The 18,668-nt window shown below is 38.3% G+C and overlaps 1 protein-coding gene across 10 annotated transcripts in view; it reads left to right on the top strand.

The window, feature by feature from the left end:
* Positions 1 to 18,668, top strand: part of NTNG1 (netrin G1) — a 369,174-nt gene that overhangs the window by 199,575 nt on the left and 150,931 nt on the right. For all 10 annotated transcript variants that reach the window (XM_027536349.1, XM_027536357.1, XM_027536358.1 and 7 more), the window contains exon 3: positions 1,148 to 1,788. In XM_027536349.1, the coding sequence (XP_027392150.1) occupies positions 1,148 to 1,788 (641 nt within the window). The remainder of the gene's footprint in view (positions 1 to 1,147; positions 1,789 to 18,668) is intronic.

The following is an 18,668-nucleotide window of genomic DNA, read 5'->3' as shown; positions in this document are numbered from 1 at the left end:
AGAAAAAAAAAAAAAAAAAAGCCTAAGAACAATGTCAGAGGATCGAATCTTTTACCCATCTGCGGTTAAAATTACCCAGTACAGGATAATAGAGAAATACCTGAATAGTTGACTCCAAATGATACCATTTTTAAAAAACAAAAAATGAAACCCAAATTGGGAAGCCAGTTGTTTGATGTGGTATCAGTCTACTGATAAAATCTGAGAGCAGCCATTTAGTTTCACGTAAGTGGTGTTATAACTTGTGATATGACAAGGAAACTTATTTTCAGCTTCTTGTTGAGGTGGAATGTGAAGGAATTAGCCTTTGTGTGAAAGAAAATAATAATAATGGCTAACATCCATGGAGAGCTCACTGTGGGCCAGCACAGAGTAAACACATCAAATGACTGTGACTCTGTAAAAACCTTCTAATTAAGTGCTGGCTTTTCCTCTTCTGATAAGTTGGAGCACACCCCCGCCCAAAGTCTTTCCTGGACAATCCCCTTGCCTCTAGCTAATAGGATGGCAGATGTTTGGACCAAGCCCCAGAGCCTGGAGTGTACCACATTTTAATGATTTGTGGTGAACAAAGTAAATGCTTTAAAAGCAAGCTTTATGAAGCAGGGACCCTGTTACGAGTGATGGATTTGAGGTGAAGCAAAAAGAAGCTGAATGTTGTATGGGGGTATTGTCTCCCAAACAAATCTATGGTTCATTGCAAATTCTAAAGCTTTACTTGAAAAATGACTTTTTAAAAAACTGTGCTCTTGAGGAACGCCCTTGAGGCACAGAGGAATCTCCTTGCTTTCTATAGCATCTTTCTAAGGGGCTGTGGAAGTACTGAGCTGTTAGTTGCTCAGTGTCTTTGTGCTTCTGGGATCACATTATGGGTCTAACACATATGGGATAAATAAACTGTTTCATTTCTTAAAGATCATGGAAGGAAGCAAGACAAGAAAATTACCATATTGTCTCTATTTTTTTTTTAAGCTATTAAAGAGGAGAATCCAGTTATGGCAAATAAAAATGATTGCTGCAAACAGGTTGGTTTTTTTTTTTTTTTCCCCTTCCTTTTTCTCCTAGCCTCCTACTCAGTAATAGCAAGATGGCAAGACTTGTGTCATAGCAGTGTTTTGACGCACCCTCTTTTGTTCTTCTTCCATAGGGCAACCCGTACATGTGCAATAATGAGTGTGATGCAAGTACCCCAGAACTGGCACACCCACCGGAACTGATGTTTGACTTTGAAGGAAGACATCCCTCCACCTTTTGGCAGTCTGCTACTTGGAAAGAGTATCCCAAGCCTCTCCAGGTTAACATCACTCTGTCTTGGAGCAAAACTATCGAGCTAACAGACAACATAGTTATTACCTTTGAATCAGGGCGTCCAGACCAAATGATCCTGGAGAAGTCTCTTGACTATGGACGAACGTGGCAGCCGTATCAGTATTATGCCACAGACTGCTTAGACGCTTTTCACATGGATCCTAAATCCGTGAAGGATTTATCACAGCATACGGTCTTAGAAATCATTTGCACTGAAGAGTACTCCACAGGTTATACGACAAATAGCAAAATCATCCACTTTGAAATCAAAGACAGGTTCGCATTTTTTGCCGGACCTTGGTTACGCAATATGGCTTCCCTCTACGGACAACTGGATACAACCAAGAAACTCAGAGATTTCTTTACGGTCACAGACCTGAGGATAAGGCTTTTGAGACCCGCCGTCGGGGAAATATTTGTAGATGAGCTACGCTTGGCACGCTACTTTTACGCAATCTCAGACATAAAGGTGCACGGAAGGTAAGAAAACAGTTGTTTGGCTTGAATGAGAATGGGTGTTTCCAAAGAAAAGGCCAGTTTGCTGGTTGTGCAGCTAAAGAGTGACATTTGTCACTTTCTATTGCAAGATTTTCTCAGGAACACCGGCCTAGAGGTAAGTTCTGAGGCATTTGAGACCCTTCTAACTCAGCAGTAATTTTTGATCGCAGACTTGCTGTCACTGATCCTGAACCTGGTGGGATTTCATAGCATTTAAACCAAAGGCAAAAAAAAAAGAAAAAGAAAAGCACCTTACTTGAGACCAAGGAACTCCTAGGTCAGGGGGTGGTTTAAGTCCTTAAGGTAAAGAAGCCAGGGCAACAAAGCCAGCGTCTCTGTAAAAGGAACTGAAAAACAGTTGTTCTTACTATTGTTTTTGATTCAAGAGAGGGTTTTAGCATGGCGCAACTCTCTGTTTATGTTTTGTTATGTAGTATTTAAAAAATTCTGAAAATGAAAATGATATCTCTTTACATTTATTAAATCGGAACCAAAAGCAGTTAGGAAACATTACATTTGTTAAAGCAGGGAAACCTTTACTTTTCAGGGTTTTGGATGTTATTATTTTAAAACAATAAGCTATCACTTAAAATATGAGTCATGCTGTCTTCATTTTATCGGTCAATTACAGGCTGACCAAAGTTCAAATGCATTAATGCTCACAGTCAGGTATGTCTTTGTTTTGATAATATACCAGAGACACAGTTGAGCAGGTTTCCAAGGACTTTGAAGACATTTAAATAAAAAACTTGAATAATGAGAACCAAGACCACCAACAGAGATTTTCAACCTAATTTTTTTGCGGCATATTACCAGAATAACCAGCTGATGGGAGTTGAAGCATGAGATGATGAGGTAGGAAAACTAAATATAAGAGTGGAGTATAGAGCACAATGGGGGGAAAAATGGAAGTGTGAAGCAGAGCAAAAATCATTCTAAAAATGCCAAGAGAGCTTTAAATCAAATATATGACAATAAGAATATAAACAGTACATACATCATGTAGCTTTAGTTAACTGTGTAGCTTTATTTAATCCTATGTATAAACAGTGCATATATTGTGTAGGTTTAGCTAAACAAGTCAGGATTCATTAAGTTTACTGGCTTCCAGCATCTCTAATGGCGGCTTAGTCCTCAGAGACTAGAGAAGTGTTGAGACTCGCTGGGCTTTCAGAGAGTTCTCTCAACCCAACTTTAGTGATAGCACTTATACACTTGTGCACTGGAAGAAGTAGTCACTGCTGCTAGGTGAGGGCCATAGTGGGCATACAGAATGAGCTGGTGGGCATGAGCTCAGTACAGTGGCAAAGGGATTGTACCTTATGGAATCTTACTTATGGAGAGTAGCAGGAACTGATGGCCACCTATTCTCAGCTTTGTTCTAGCTTCACGTTTCTCATGGAAGAGTCAAGAGTCTTTAGCTATGGAGCCTCTTTAAAAACTTTTAACCGAGGCTTGGTGAAGTTTGGTGAAGTTATCTTTAGAGCAAATCTGAAAGAAATATGCACTGGTTCAATATTGAGCTTGTGGGTTCTAAGGTTCATATATTACCAGGGTATAATGAGAGAGCAGTGTGGAGCTATGACCTTAAATATGAGCTTGTGATTTATAATAAAAAGCAGCTATTGTACTTGTGAGTGTTTTAGCACAATATCAGTTTCCAGTATCTTATTCTTGGGAACATGTAATATATAAAAATAGTTGACATTGATATTGTTAATAACAGCAAACCATAGCAAAGTAACAGGTATTCTGTTTTATCTACAAGAATAATTGCTCAATTAATAAGCTGATATTTGAATTTGAATCCCAGTATGATCTATATTGTTAGGTAGAATCACCTAGGTCAGTTTACTTACAGTTTGAGAATTCCTTAATCTAAGCCAAAATCTTTATAGTCCAACTTCTCTAAAACTCTCATTTTACATTTATAAAAAAGGCAGTCTTGTGATGTTCTTTGGCTGGGAAATAACCATTGTTAGGCCTTATTTCTGTCATTAGATATTTATTTTTGTTTCCTCTGAGTAGTCAAGAGAGTGTAAAGTATATTTTGAAGCTAGAGGCATTTTTGTGCATTCTCTATGGGGTCAGACAGACTATGACCTAAAGGTGCCATGGTACAAGTGTAGAATCCCATCGGATTTATCAGTTATCTTTTAACCCTCACCCTAGTACTCTCCTTCAGCTGCATTTCAGTGGTTCTGAGGAGTTTGGAGGAGCCCTCCTCCCTTCTCTGGAACTCACCTCTGTCTTTTCCTGTTCACCAGTCAACTGTAAGCTGGTGAGGAAACAGCTGGGCAAAAGAGAAAGGTCCAGTAGAGGTGAGCCCCTTCCATAAGGTCCCACTCTGTCACTTCCAAACTCTGTCCAGATTCCTCAGGGCAACATCTGTGCTAGGCACCAGGTGGCCGCGGTATTTTTAGTCTCAGAGGAGGGACTAAAGATCTAAGGCCTGATGGCTCCGGCGTGTCTCCAGCTTCTAAGTTATGTAAGGAAGATGGAGCCACCAAAGGGGACTGTTAAGTTGTTGCCTGGTTCACAGCCCTTTCAGCAAAGAAACTGATACAGAGTAGAAAATTCCCATTGGGTGAAAATCCTGAGTTTTCTTCTTCCTGCATAGTAAATAATCTACAGAGGGGTTGAACATTAATTGATCATGTCTAAAATAAAGTTCTAAAAGTTTCTTTTCAAGAATATTATAAATACAAGCTTTCCAAAATATAACTGAAGTCTTTGCTTCCCTCAGCCCACTCTTCTCCAGCCTGGATGTGATTGCAACGTGTAACTTACTTTTACATGTCTGTGTCTGATCATGATAATAGATGTTTTTCTACCTGTCACGCCCCCTCCACCCCCATCATAATGTGAGAATTGGCATGAGTTATTTGGAGGAAATGGGTAAATTTCCTTACAATCAGATCAGATCAGATCAGATCAGTCGCTCAGTCATGTCCGACTCTTCACGACCCCATGAATCGCAGCACGCCAGGCCTCCCTGTCCCTCACCAACTCCCGGAGTTCACTCAGACTCACGTCCATCGAGTCAGTGATGCCATCCAGCCATCTCATCCTCTGCTGTCCCCTTCTCCTCTTGCCCCCAGTCCCTCCCAGCATCAGAGTCTTTTCCAATGAGTCAACTCTTCGCATGAGGTGGCCAAAGTACTAGTGGACACATAATACTACAGGTTTTTTCTGCTTGAAATAGTAAGCTATGAAACAAAAACAGTGGAGTGTCTTTGTTCGAATTGACTGAAGACTATGAACTCCATTTCTCTACTTCCTGTGCACATATGTGTATGTTTTGTACTGGCTAGTATAATTTGCTGTAAAAAATGATGTTTTGATTGTTACTAAACCAGTGTAGCATTTATGTTCTTTTTTAGCATGTGACACATCTGATACCAGTTTCACTGGTGACAACAACTATAATCACATCATAAAAATTTTATTCCTCATTTGCCCACACTTTTTTGGCTTCCATTTACTCCATCTTATTGTGTAATTTATTAAGATAATGGAGGGAAAAGAAGACACATGGCTGTTGGCATTCTTAGTGATTCTGTGTTACTTACATTGTTCAATAAACCTAATAATCTTCATGGACTAATTCTGACTTATGGATGTCCTGCTTCAGTAAATCAGGGTGATTTTCTCTAGTGAATAATAGAGGAGTGTGCCAGTACCTTAATTAAAGAGTGGCTCTCTTAGTCTTGATCTCATTTTAATTTACAGGGTAATACTACAATAATATTACTAATGGAAAGTACATTAAAGGGCATCAAGTAGCATTAACTGTATTAAATTATGGTACTTGTGTTAATTAACTGGTGAAGCAAGATGGTTCTAATGGCCAAAAAGGTCATCTAATGCATAAATAAAATCTCCCCAGATGAGGGGTGAGAGGAAAAGTGAAGAGTAGATGTTTGTTCTGAACATCTTTTTTATACAGACAGACAGTTAAATGCCCAGGCTGATTAAATACAGATAATGTCCAAAATGTATTCTTAATTACACAATTGGAAGTTCTGCTTTTTAAGTGTTTTGTTTCTGTCTAAACAGATTTAAATTAATCAAAAAGTAAACATTATATTTCTCAGACAGATAGACTTTATAGAATATAAATTCAACATTATTGTTTTTTTGAGGTGAAAAGCTTCAAGGAAGTAATGTGATTTACTGTAATAGTCTGAAAGACCGATGATCACTGGACAATACGTTCATTGTTTTGTAAGATATATTGTCAGCAATGTATCATATATAAGATAATAGAAAAATTTTTTTCAACCTCTAGAGATTTAGCATAGAATTGTAAGAACTTTTCTCAGTGGTAGAAAACGCTAATGAACATCTCCATTACTTGCCTTGTTACACAATATTCCTAAACATAATTATCAATATTTTTTTCTCAGCGGTGTTTACTCATTTCTTAACCCCTTCAGAGCCTACCCAAGCTCTCTATAGGCAGTTGGCTGTCAGTTACTAATTACAGAATTGACGTTGCCCTCTATGCCTCCATCTATCTTTAAGAAAGGAGCCAGGGAGCACTCGCACAGAAGCCCCACTTCTACACAGTTTTGGGTGCTTTCTTCCCTTCACTGATGCCCCAGCTTAGAACCACAGCCTCCCTGCCTAGTCTCAGGAGCTGGGAAAGTCCAGGGGCAGAAGTATTCTCTTTAGGTGTCAGGAGTGAGAAAGGCCCCCCTCTACTCTTACCTCAGAAAGAATAAGATATACTCGTAAGCCCTCACTATAAAATATGACTGCTGTTGTATTTGCTCTAACTGGGACAAAATGGGGTTGAAATTCACTTTCTTGAAGGAAGGTTTTCAAATGGTTAGTGTACAAACTTGTGATATTAGGTAAGTAGAAACACCTGTGGAAACTTAAAAGTATAAAAGCACCTGAGCATTCTACAGTTTTTTTTTTTTCAAATAATTTGCAAAACACATGTAATACAAAAGTGCTCTGCTAATTATAAAAGACTTACATTTATCCTACAAGTTCTCCTACTCTTTTTTCTAGCTGCAATTTGAATAAGTCCACTAAAATATTTGCTCTTCACTTCTCCTGTGAGAGGCATCCTGAAGGGTGCTTTTGACACGTTTGACCTGGCATTTGTCCATTCTTCCCAGTTAGTCCTGATTATTATTGGGCTTTGCTACTGCTTAACTGACTCTGCTTTTATAATACCTTTCTTCTTTCTGTCACCCAAAAAGACTTTACCTCTGCTCTGGGACCGATGCTGGGCTAGACAGTGGCTATACAGAGATGCAGAAGGCATAGTGAATGCCTTCAGGGAACTGATATCCAGAAGGGGACCAGACATGAAACAAAACATGATGACAGTTTGGGTTAAATGCCTTTACTGTGTGAGTGTGTGAAGTGCCCTGGAAAAAGAGCAAGAAATACTAACTTAATCTGGGCAGCCTAGCAAAAGCTTTGCTAGGCTTTTGTGTGATATCACTTTTCTGTGATAACAGTTGTGTGATATCTTGAATATGTGCCTTAGAATGCCAAGCAGCCAGTGCAAAATGAATATCCTAGGTTACAAATTATGCTTCACAACAACAAAGCATGTTGAGGAACTCCATTTAGTGAGGAATTTGTGGAGTGGACAAATCCTGGGGGACATTCTTCTGTCTTCTTCCTGTGGACCTTTAGCATCTCCAAAAGCCTTGAAGGATTCCTGCAGCTTGGTATCTGAGTTCCCCATGTCACAGGAAATCTACGATTTTATGGGTTCTAATATATCAACTAAGTATAGGTGAGAAGCATTCAAGGCAATGGTATTAAAGGATGATCCAGTGTGGCTATATTAACAAGGAAATACAGAGTGGGACAAGGAGAGCTCTAACATTGCTTAATTGTGGAGCACCTGTAACTGCAAGTCTTGATGCTCAAATGGAGTCTGTGAAAGTTCTCCAAATTCCATAAAAAGCCATCAGAGCATAAGGGCTTAATATTTGCTTACAAAGTCAATAGGACTTGGCAACCTATCAGATTTCAAAGAAGGAAAGACTTTAGTAGAGATCCAAGTGGAGAGTTCAATAAAGGATTTGCAAATATTGCCCTGGTGTCCCAGAGAGAGGTTTGTGTTAGAAATGTAGGTTTGAAAAATATCACTTTACATGTGATGGTTGAAGTTTAGGGAAAGGATGACACTGATATGATAAGTGTTTTCCCCTTATAACTATAAATGACTTTTATAAGGGCTTCCCAAGTGGATCAGTGGTAAAGAATTCACCTGCCAATGCAGGAGACACAGATTTGATCCCTGAACTGGGAAGATCCCCCACAGAAGGAAATGGCAACCCACTCTGGTATTCTTGCCTGAGAAATCCCATGGACAGAGGAGCCTGGTGGGCTACAGTCTATGGGGTTGCACGAGTCAGACACAACTTAGTGACTAAACCAACACCATTGTCATTTATAGAACATTTACAGAACTCCCTGGAGTACTGTCATTTAAGAGGTAATTTAAAATATATATCAGATCAGATCAGTCGCTCAGTCGTGTCTGACTCTTTGCGACCCCATGAATTGCAGCACGCCAGGCCTCCCTGTCCATCACCAACTCCCGGAGTTCACTGAGACTCACGTCCATCAAGTCAGTGATGCCATCCAGCCATCTCATCCTCTGTCGTCCCCTTGCCCCCAATCCCTCCCAGCATCAGAGTCTTTTCCAATGAGTCAACTCTTCTCATGAGGTGGCCAAAGTACTGGAGTTTCAGCTTCAGCATCATTCCTTCCAAAGAAATCCCAGGGCTGATCTCCTTCAGAATGGACTGGTTGGATCTCCTTGCAGTCCAAGGGACTCTCAAGAGTCTTCTCCAACACCACAGTTCAAAAGCATCAATTCTTCGGCGTTCAGCCTTCTTCACAGTCCAAATCTCACATCCATACATGACCACAGGAAAAACCATAGCCTTGACTAGACGAACCTTTGTTGGCAAAGTAATGTCTCTGCTTTTGAGTATGCTGTCTAGGTTGGTCATAACTTTCCTTCCAAGGAGTAAGCGTCTTTTAATTTCATGGCTGCAGTCACCATCTGAGGTGATTTTGGAGCCCCAAAAAATAAAGTCTGACACTGTTTCCACTGTTTCCCCATCTATTTCCCATGAAGTGATGGGACCGGATGCCATGATCTTCATTTTCTGAATGTTGAGCTTTAAGCCAACTTGTTCACTCTCCTCTTTCACTTTCATCAAGAAGCTTTTTAGTTCCTCTTCACTTTCTGCCGTAAGGGTGGTGTCACCTGCATATCTGAGGTTATTGATATTTCTCCCGGCAATCTTGATTCCAGCTTGTGTTTCTTCCAGTCCAGCGTTTCTCATGATGTACTCTGCATATAAGTTAAATAAGCAGGGTGACAATATACAGCCTTGATGTACTCCTTTTCCTATTTGGAACCAGTCTGTTGTTTCATGTCCAGTTCTAACTGTTGCTTCCTGACCTGCATACAAATTTCTCAAGAGGCAGATCAGGTGGCCTGGTATTCCCATCTCTTTCAGAAATTTCCACAGTTTATTGTGATCCACACAGTCAAAGGCTTTGGCATAGTCAATAAAGCAGAAATAGATGTTTTTCTGGAACTCTCTTGCTTTTTCCATGATCCAGCAGATGTTGACAATTTGATCTCTGGTTCCTCTGCCTTTTCTAAAACCAGCTTGCATATCAGGAAGTTCACGGTTCACATATTGCTGAAGCCTGGCTTGGAGAATGTTGAGCATTACTTTACTAGCGTGTAAGATGAGTGCAATTGTGCAGTAGTTTGAGCATTCTTTAGCATTGTCTTTTTTTGGGATTAGAATGAAAAGTGACCTTTTCCAGTCCTATAGCCACTGCTGAGTTTTCCAAATTTGCTGGCATATTGAGTGCAGCACTTTCACAGCATCATCTTTCAGGATTTGGAATAGCTCAACTGGAATTCTATCACCTCCACTAGCTTTGTTCGTAGTGATGCTTTCTAAGGCCCCCTTGACTTCACATTCCAGGATGTCTGGCTCTAGGTCAGTGATCACACCGTCGTGATTATCTGGGTCGTGAAGATCTTTTTTGTACTATATATATATTTATTTATTTGCTTATATGGCTGCACCAGGTCCTAGTTTTAGCATGCAAATTCTTAGCTGTGGCATGTGGGATCTAGTTCCCTGATCAAGGATTGAACCCGGGCCTCCTGTATTGGGAGCTCTAAGTCTTAGCCACCGGACCACCAGGTAAGCCCCAAGAGAGAATTTTTAAAAGAAATTTAAAAAAACTCTGAGAAACAGAAGGAAATCATAAAAGAGGGGAATGAGTTAATTCCCCTGTTAATATTCAAGTAGTATGCCTTTGCATTTGTACAGCATGCAGGTTCTAAGATTCTTGTCAGACCCCTCCTTTCCTTTAATCCTTACCAGTAGCCTGTGAGGCAGGTGCCATTAATTCTATCTTATAGATGAGAAAACTGAGGACCAGACAAGTTCTATAACTTTCTTTTAAACATCCTATACATGATAAAGCAACAAAATCAGGTTGCTATTTATGAACTTCATATTTTCTATTATTCTCTTGTAGCCACACCAGCCTGAAGCAAGCTCAATAGACAAAGAATACACAGAATATCTGCCCACCCCACCACCCCACCACCAAAACCCATCTTTAAATGGCAGTAATGAACCAATAAGTCTTGTGGCTGTATCCTTCTTAGAATGTTCGGGAAGCCACCTCTCCAAGACTTGTGACCCAGTTCAGTTATCCCCACTTTGCTTTTTACAGAAGATCTATGTTAATATCTGTTTTTGCTAACCAAAAGGAGTCTGAAGAGGATTTTTACCTTTATTTAAAAACGAGAAGAGCAAAAATAGCATTTAGGGATTGTTCGGCCGCAAGCCCTCTTGGAGGCAGCTTGCACCATGAGCAGCCTGGTGAGAGCTGCATCACCAGGCCCCTTCCCGGGGAACCACACTCATCATCTCAGCATCGAGGCTCCACAGTTTTGATCTGGGTCTGTGAGTTTCTGGGCTCTATCTCAGTTTGTTCCATGCATCTGTTAGCAAGAAGTGTCCTAAGGTAATTGCTTCTTCATTTTAGACCTTTTAGCTTAGGAAAGGTTTTACAGGAATGCCCTGTTTTCCGATAGTGAAGGAAACTTGAATTTCATTATACCAGATTGCATCGCATTTATCTGAACTTCTTATTTCATTTTACCAACTTTATAATGTGTGATTGGGCTAATTTGTCACATTGTATTAGATCTAAGTGTTTTACAGCTAAAACAAAATTATGTAGTTGCTCATTTTCTGAGGGAGAAAATAAATGAACTTAATTTTCTCAATATTAATTTTTCTCATATTTTCCATAGACCTTTAATACCTGCAACTACTCCCACTTAATAGACATCATCAAACAGTGAAACAATACACAAATATTAATGGATAAACTTAGAAATAGCCAACTACCTTAGTTATTTAAGAAAGTATATCTTTCCGTTGAGAGCAGTCAAATTTTCCTTTTAACTTCTTATGTTAGTCCACATTCTGTCTTCTGGAACTATAGTGACCATGTGCTGCCTCTTTCATATAGTAAGCTTTCATACATTTGCAATGATTCTATCCCTTGAATTCTTCTTAAAGTAAATTTAACCATTATATCATCCCAAAACTTTCATTTTAATTTCTTCTTCTTTTCAAAAGAAAATGAAATTCAATAAATGAGAGCATTCAGATGAAAAACTTAATAACCATACTTAAAAATAAAAAACAATGCAAAGCATTGCTACATAACTGCAGTGGAAATGCTTAAAATAAAGATTTATGGTATGAATCCATGTTAAGTGGACAATAGAGTGCCATTCTGATTCAGAGTATATTTTTTAAATCCTTAAGGATTTCTTGAATTATAAAGAGAATATATGTATAAGCAGCTCATTTTCCTTTGAGATTTGTACCATTATAAGGAGAGAATATGTCTAATAATTTCTCCAATTAAATTATGAACTTCATTAGTGTGCAGAAAAACAACCCTGTTTAGGAGCTTGTCTCTTTATCCTAACTCCTCAGTGCTAGAGATTTTTTTAAACTAGTGGATTGTTAAAGGGAAGATGTCTCCTTTATAAGAAACCAAAGGATATTTTTCTTCCCTCACTTAATTGAGCATTTTTATAGGAAGTTATGTTCTGGCTACATCTATATGACCAATCAGTGGGAAATAGGCATACACTTAGCTTTTCTGTCCAGCTTCAGAACCATGTTTTTTATTCTAATTCAGTGGTTGTGGTCTTTGGAAGGTCTTCTTGATTTTTTTGTCCCTAGGATCAAAGGTATTTCATAACACGTTAGGAGTTCTCGGCCATTGGTTGATATTTAGTGTAAGAGATTTTGTGGATCTGTGTGACCAATGATTCAGTAGAAACGTTCTTTCCATTCATTCTCCAAATATAAGAACAAAAGTGTTAAGGTCCTGGTTTTTATCATAGTAATTTGACTGTGTGGATAGATATACTGATTTTGTAGCCATATAAGTATAAACTCCAATTCATTAAGCCACTTTTAGAATAAAAAATGTTAGCATAATCAGAATTAACTGTGCTGTATATAAATTCATGATTGCTATTTCTGCCTATTTTATAGGTAAGAAAACTAGAAAACTATATCTAAACAAGATCAACAATTAGTGGCAAAGGGATTTTTTTGCTTTTTTATTTAAAAATTTGTATACAATTTTAAAGATTACTTTCCATTTATACTTATTAAAAAGTATTGGTATATTCCTCATGTTATATAATGCATTCTTGACACTATCTTATACCCAATAGTTTGTATTTCCCACTCCCCAACCCGTATGTTGCCCCCACCCCACTGGTAACCACTAGTTTGTTCTCTATATCTGTGAGTCTGCTTTTTTGTTTTATTCATTTGTTTGTTGTAATTTTTAATTCCACATTTAATGATATCATATAATATTTGTCTTTGTCTTATTTACTACACTAGCATAATGCCCTCCAGTTTCATCCATGTTACTACAAATGGCAAGATTTCATTCTTTTTTATGACTGAATGTATTCAATTATACATGTATACCACATTCTCTTTATCCATTCATCTGTGGGTGGACACTTAGATTGCTTCCATATGTTGGCAATTCTAAATAATGCTGTTAGGTATCTTTTCAAATTAGTGTTTTTGCTTTTTGCAAGTACATACTTAGGAGTAGAATCGCTGGGTAATAAGGTAGTGCTATTCTTAGTATTTGGAGAAACCTCCATACTGTTTTCCTCAGTGACTGCACCAGTTTACACTCCCACCATCAATGTACAAGAGTTCCCATTTTTCCACATCCTCACCAACATTTGTTATTTGTGTTCTTTTTGATAAGAGCTATTCTGGCAGGTGTGAGGTGATATCTCATTGTGCTTCTGATTTGCATTTCGTTGGTGATTAGTGTGTTGAGCCTCTTTTCATGCACCTGTTAGGCATCTGCATTTCCTCTTTGAAAAAATGTCTATTCAGTTCTTCTGGCCATTTTTTAAAATTGGGTTGTTATTTTTGATGTTGAGTTGTATAAACTATATATACTGGATATCAACCCCTTATAAGTCATATTATTTGCTAAAGTTTTCTTCTGCTCAGTAGGTTGTCTTTTTGTCAATGGTTTTCTTTGCTGTGCAAAAGCCTTTTAGTTTAATTAGATCCCATTTGTTTTGTTTTTCTCTTATTTTCTTTACCAAAAAGATATTGCTGTGATCTATGTCAAAGAATATTCTGTCTGTGTTTTCTTTTACGAGTTTTATAGTATCCAGTCCATGGGATCGTGAAGAGTCGGACACAACTGAGCGACTTCCCTTTCACTTTTCACTTTCATGCATTGGAGAAGGAAACGGCAACCCACTCCGGTGTTCTTGCCTGGAGAATCCCAGGGACGAGGGAGCCTGGTGGGCTGCCGTCTATGGGGTCGCACAGTGTCGGACATGACTGAAGCGACTTAGCCACATCCTTACATTTAGATCTTTAATCAATTTTTAGTTTATTTTGAATATAATATTAGAGAATACCTAGAGACAAATGAAAATATGATGATTCAAAACCTGTGGGATGCAGAAAAAGCAGTTTTAAGAGGGAATTTTATAGCAACACAACTTACTTCAAGAAACAAGAAGTATATCAAATGAAGAACCTAACTTTACACCTAAAGGAATTAGAGAAAGAAGAACAAATGAAGCCTAAAGTTAGTAGAAGGAAAGCAATAAAGATCAGAGCAGATATAAATGAAATAGAGCCTACAAAAAAAAATAGAAAAGGTCAATGGGACTATTAATAAAAGCTGATTCTTTGAAAAATGTAAACAAAATTGATAAACTTTTAGTCAGACTCATTGAGGGAAAAAAGAAAGTGAAAGTGTAAGTGGCTCAGCCGTGTCCAATTCTTTGTGACCCCCAAGGAATTCTTCAGGCCACAATACTGGAGTGGGTAGTCTTTCCCTTCTCCAGGGGATCTTCTCAACCCAGAGATCAAACCCAGGTCTCCAAAGGGAGCAGTCCCAAATCAATAAAAGCAGAAATGAAAAAGAAGTTATAACTGACACCACAGAAATACAAAGACTCATAAGAGACTGCTGTGAACAGCTACATGCCAAAAAATGGACAGCCTAAAAGAAATGAACAAACTCTTAGAAAGGTACAATCTCCCAAAACTCAACCAGAAAAAAAAGTAGAAAATAGGAACAGATCAATTTCCAGTAAGGCAATTGAATTAGTAATTTAAAAGTGCCCAGCAAACAAAAATCCAGGACTACTGGCTGAATTCTGCCAAACTCTTTAGAGGAGTTAACACCTAAACTTCTGAAACTTTTACAAAAATTGTAGAAGAAGGAATACTTCTGAACTCATTCTTTGAGGTCACCATTACCCTGATACCAAAATCAGACAAAAATATTGCAAAACAAGAAAATTATAGGCCAATATCATTGATGAGCATAGATGCAAAAATCCTCAACAAAGTTCTAGCAAACTGAATCCAACAATTCATTAAAAGGGTTTTACGCCATGATCAAGTGGGATTTATCCCAAGGATGCAAGAATTTTTCAATATCCATAAATCAATCAGTGTAATATAGCACATTAACAAACTGAAGGATAAAAATCATATGATCTTTACAATAGATGAAGAAAAGGCTGTTGACAAAATTCAACATCCATTTGTGATAAAAAAAAATCTCTCCAGAAGGTAAGCAAAGAGGTCTCCCTCAATGTAATAAAGGTCATATATGACAAACCCACAGCTAACATCATACTCAGTAGTGAAGAGCTGTTTATTTCTGTGAAAAGTTCTTTATTTTCCTCTAAAATTTGGAAAGAGACAAGCATGCCCACTCTTATCACTTCTATTCAACATAATTTTGGAAGTCCTAACCACAGTAATCAGAGAAGGAAAAGAAATAAAAGGAAGCCAGATTGGAAAGAAAGAAATAAAACTCACTGTTTACAGATGACATTATACTATACATCGTTGTTTTTGTTCATTCGCTAAGTTGTGTCTGACTCTTGGCAATTCCACGAACTGCACCACACTAGGCTTCCCTGCCCTTCACTGTCTCCTGGAGTTTGCTCAAACTTATGTCCATTGAGTTGGTGATGCCAGTCATAAACTATACATAGAAAATTCTAAAAATGCCACCAGAAAATCACTAGAACTTATCAATGAATTCAGTTAAGTTGCAAGGCACAAAATTAATATACAGAAATCTGTCACATTTCTATACACTAAGAGTGAAGTGAAAGAAAGTGAAAGAAGCAATCCCATTTATAATTACATCAAAAATTATAAAATACTTAGGAATAAACCTACCTAAGAAGGCAAAAGACCTTTACTCCAAAGACTATAAGATGCTGATGAAAGAAATTGAAGACAATGCAAACAGGTGAAAATACGTGCTGTGTTCTTGGATTGGAAGAATCAATATTATTAAAGTGACCATACTACCCAAGGCAATCTATAGATTCAGTGTAATCCCTTTCAAAATACCAATGGTATTTTTCACATAAAATTTTGAAATTACTTATGTTTTGGCCGATAAGTTCATTACCGAACCACTTGAAAAAAAATTGAAAGAATGAATTGTTCTTCAGTCACTAACTTGTGTCTGACTCTTTCCTACCCCATGAACTGCAGCACACCAGGCTTCCCTGTCCTTCACTATCTCCCTGAGTTTGCTCAAACTTAAGTCCACTGAGTCAGGGATGTCATCCAACCATCTCATCCTCTGTCACCCCTTCCTCCTCTTGCCCTCAGTCTTTACCAGCATCAGGGTCTTTTCCAAAGAGTTGGCTCTTCACATCAGGGGACCAAAGTACTGGAGCTTCAGCTTTAGCATCAGTCCTTCCAATGAATATTCAGGGTTGAGTTTCCTTTAGGATTGACTGGTTTAATCTCCTTGCTGTCCAAGAGTCTTCTCCAGCACCAGTTTGAAAGCATCAATTGTAAAGCACTCAGCTTTCTTTATGCTCCACCTCTCACATCTGTACATGATTACTGGAAAAACTGCACCTTAGACTACTTTGTTGGCAAACTGATGTCTCTACTTTTTAATATGCTGTCCAGATTTGTCATAACTTTTCTTCCAAGGAGCAGTGTCTTTTAATTTCGTGTCGGCAGTCACAGTTTGCAGTGATTTTGGATCCCAGAAGATAAAATTTGTCACTATTTCCATTGTCTCCCCATCTGTTTGCCATGAAATGATGGGAATGGATGCCATGATCTTTGTTTTCTCAATGTTGAACAGCCTAGGTTTAAAATGTGTGATATAAGAGACTCACATCATTGGTCCAAAGATGCCAATCCAGAATATTTGGATATGTAATTGGGATGGCTACTATGTCATCTCTTTCCTTGCCTAAGACTGGTGTCTAAAACAACTGATAATGTGCTGGGGATGTATTGAGAGGACAGAGGACAAAACATAAGGATCTCAATATCATTATTTGTCTTATTTTAGAAGGAAACAGTGGCACTATTGGTAAAGAATGCAGGATATGTGAGAGATGCAGGTTTGATCCCTGAGTTAGGAAGATCTCCTGGAGTAGGAAATAGCAACATGCTCCAGTTGCCTGAAAAATCGCATGGACAGAAGAGCCTACCAGGCTACATTCTGTGGGGTCACAAAAGACGAGACAGGAATGAGCGATTGAACACAGAAGGAAACATTAACTAGTAGTCAAGAGAAATAGTTTTTAAGCAGGTCTTCTCATCTTCGAAATGAGATTGTTATACTTGATTTGTGTTTCTCAAAATTTTCTTCAAATAAAGGATATTATGGTCAAAGACTTGGGAAATGTTATTTGCAATATTTCCTTCTAGGAGAATTACAGTATATTATATTAATATATGAGCATGTTAAAGGCCCTGACATATCCTACAGTAAAGGAACATTTCCATTTTATTTCACCAGAGCCTCCCAAAATAGTCAAAAAACTCTCTGTTGGTACCCCATCTATTTGCCATGGAGTGATGGGACCAGATGCCCTGATCTTTGTTTTTTGAATGCTGAGTTTTAAGGCAGCATGTTTACTCTCCCCTTTCACCTTCATCAAGAGGCTTTTTAGTTCCTTTTCACTTTCTGCCATAAGGGTGATATTATCTGCATATCTGAGGTTATTGATATTTCTCCTGGCAATTTTGATTCAAGCTTGTGCTTCATCCAGCCTGGCATTTTGCATAATGTACTCTGCATATAAGTTAAATAAGCAGGGTGACACTATACAACCTTGATGTACTCCTTTCCCAATTTGGAACCAGTCTGTTGTTCCATGTCCGGTTCTAACTATTGCTTCTTGACCTGCATTCAGATTTCTCAGGAGGCAGGTCAGGTGGTCTGGCATTCCCATCTCTCCAAGAAATTTCCAGTTTGTTGTGATCTACACAGTTAAAGGCTTTGGCGTAATCAATAAAGCAGAAGACGTTTTTCTGGAACTCTCTTCCTTTTTCAGTGATGCAACAGATGTAGACAATTTGATCTCTGGTTCCTCTGCCTTTTCTAAATCCAGCTTGAATATCTGGAAGTTCTCAGTTCACATACTGTTGAAGCCTGGCTTTGAGAATTTTGAGCATTACTTTGCTAGCATGTGGGATGAGTGCAATTGTGCAGTAGTTAGAACATACTTTGGCATTGCCTTTCTTTGGGATTGGAATGAAAACTTATCTTTTCCAGTCCTATGGCCACTGCTGAGTTTTCCAAATTTGCTAGCATATTGAGTTTAGCACTTTCACAGCATCATCTTTTAGGATTTGAGAAACTCAATTGGAATTCCATCATCTCCACTAGCTTTGTTCATAGTGATGTTTGCTAAAGCCCACTTGACTTTGCATTCCAGGATGTCTGGCTCTAGATGAATGATCATACCACTGTGGTTATCTGGGTCATGAAGGTCTTTTTTATATAGCCCTTCTATGTATCCTTACCACCTCTTCTTAATATCTTCTGCTTCTGTTAGGTCCATACCACTTCTGTCCTTTATTGTGCCCATCTTTGCATGAAATGTTCCCTTGGTATCTCTAGTTTTCTTGAAGAGATCTCTAGTCTTTCCCATTCTTGTCTCTCCTTGCTGTTCTTTGAAACTTTGCTTCCAAATCGGTATATCTTTCCTGTTTTTTCCTTTGCCTTTAGCTTCTCTTCTTTTCTCAGCTATTTATAAGGCCTCCTCAGACACCCATTTTGCCTTTTTGCATTTCTTTTTCTTCGGGATGGTCTTGATCACTGCCTCCTGTACAATGTCACAAACCTCTGTCCATAGTTCTTCAGGCACTTTGTCTATCAGGTCTAATCCCTTGAATCTATTTGTCACTTCCACTATATAATCGTGAGGGATTTGATTTAGGTCATACCTA

This window comes from Bos indicus x Bos taurus, chromosome 3 (genome assembly GCF_003369695.1).
Source record: "Bos indicus x Bos taurus breed Angus x Brahman F1 hybrid chromosome 3, Bos_hybrid_MaternalHap_v2.0, whole genome shotgun sequence".
NCBI classification, from domain to species: Eukaryota; Metazoa; Chordata; class Mammalia; order Artiodactyla; family Bovidae; genus Bos; species Bos indicus x Bos taurus.
Note: the sequence above shows the minus strand (reverse complement) of the source record. Positions and strands in the feature narration are given on the sequence as shown.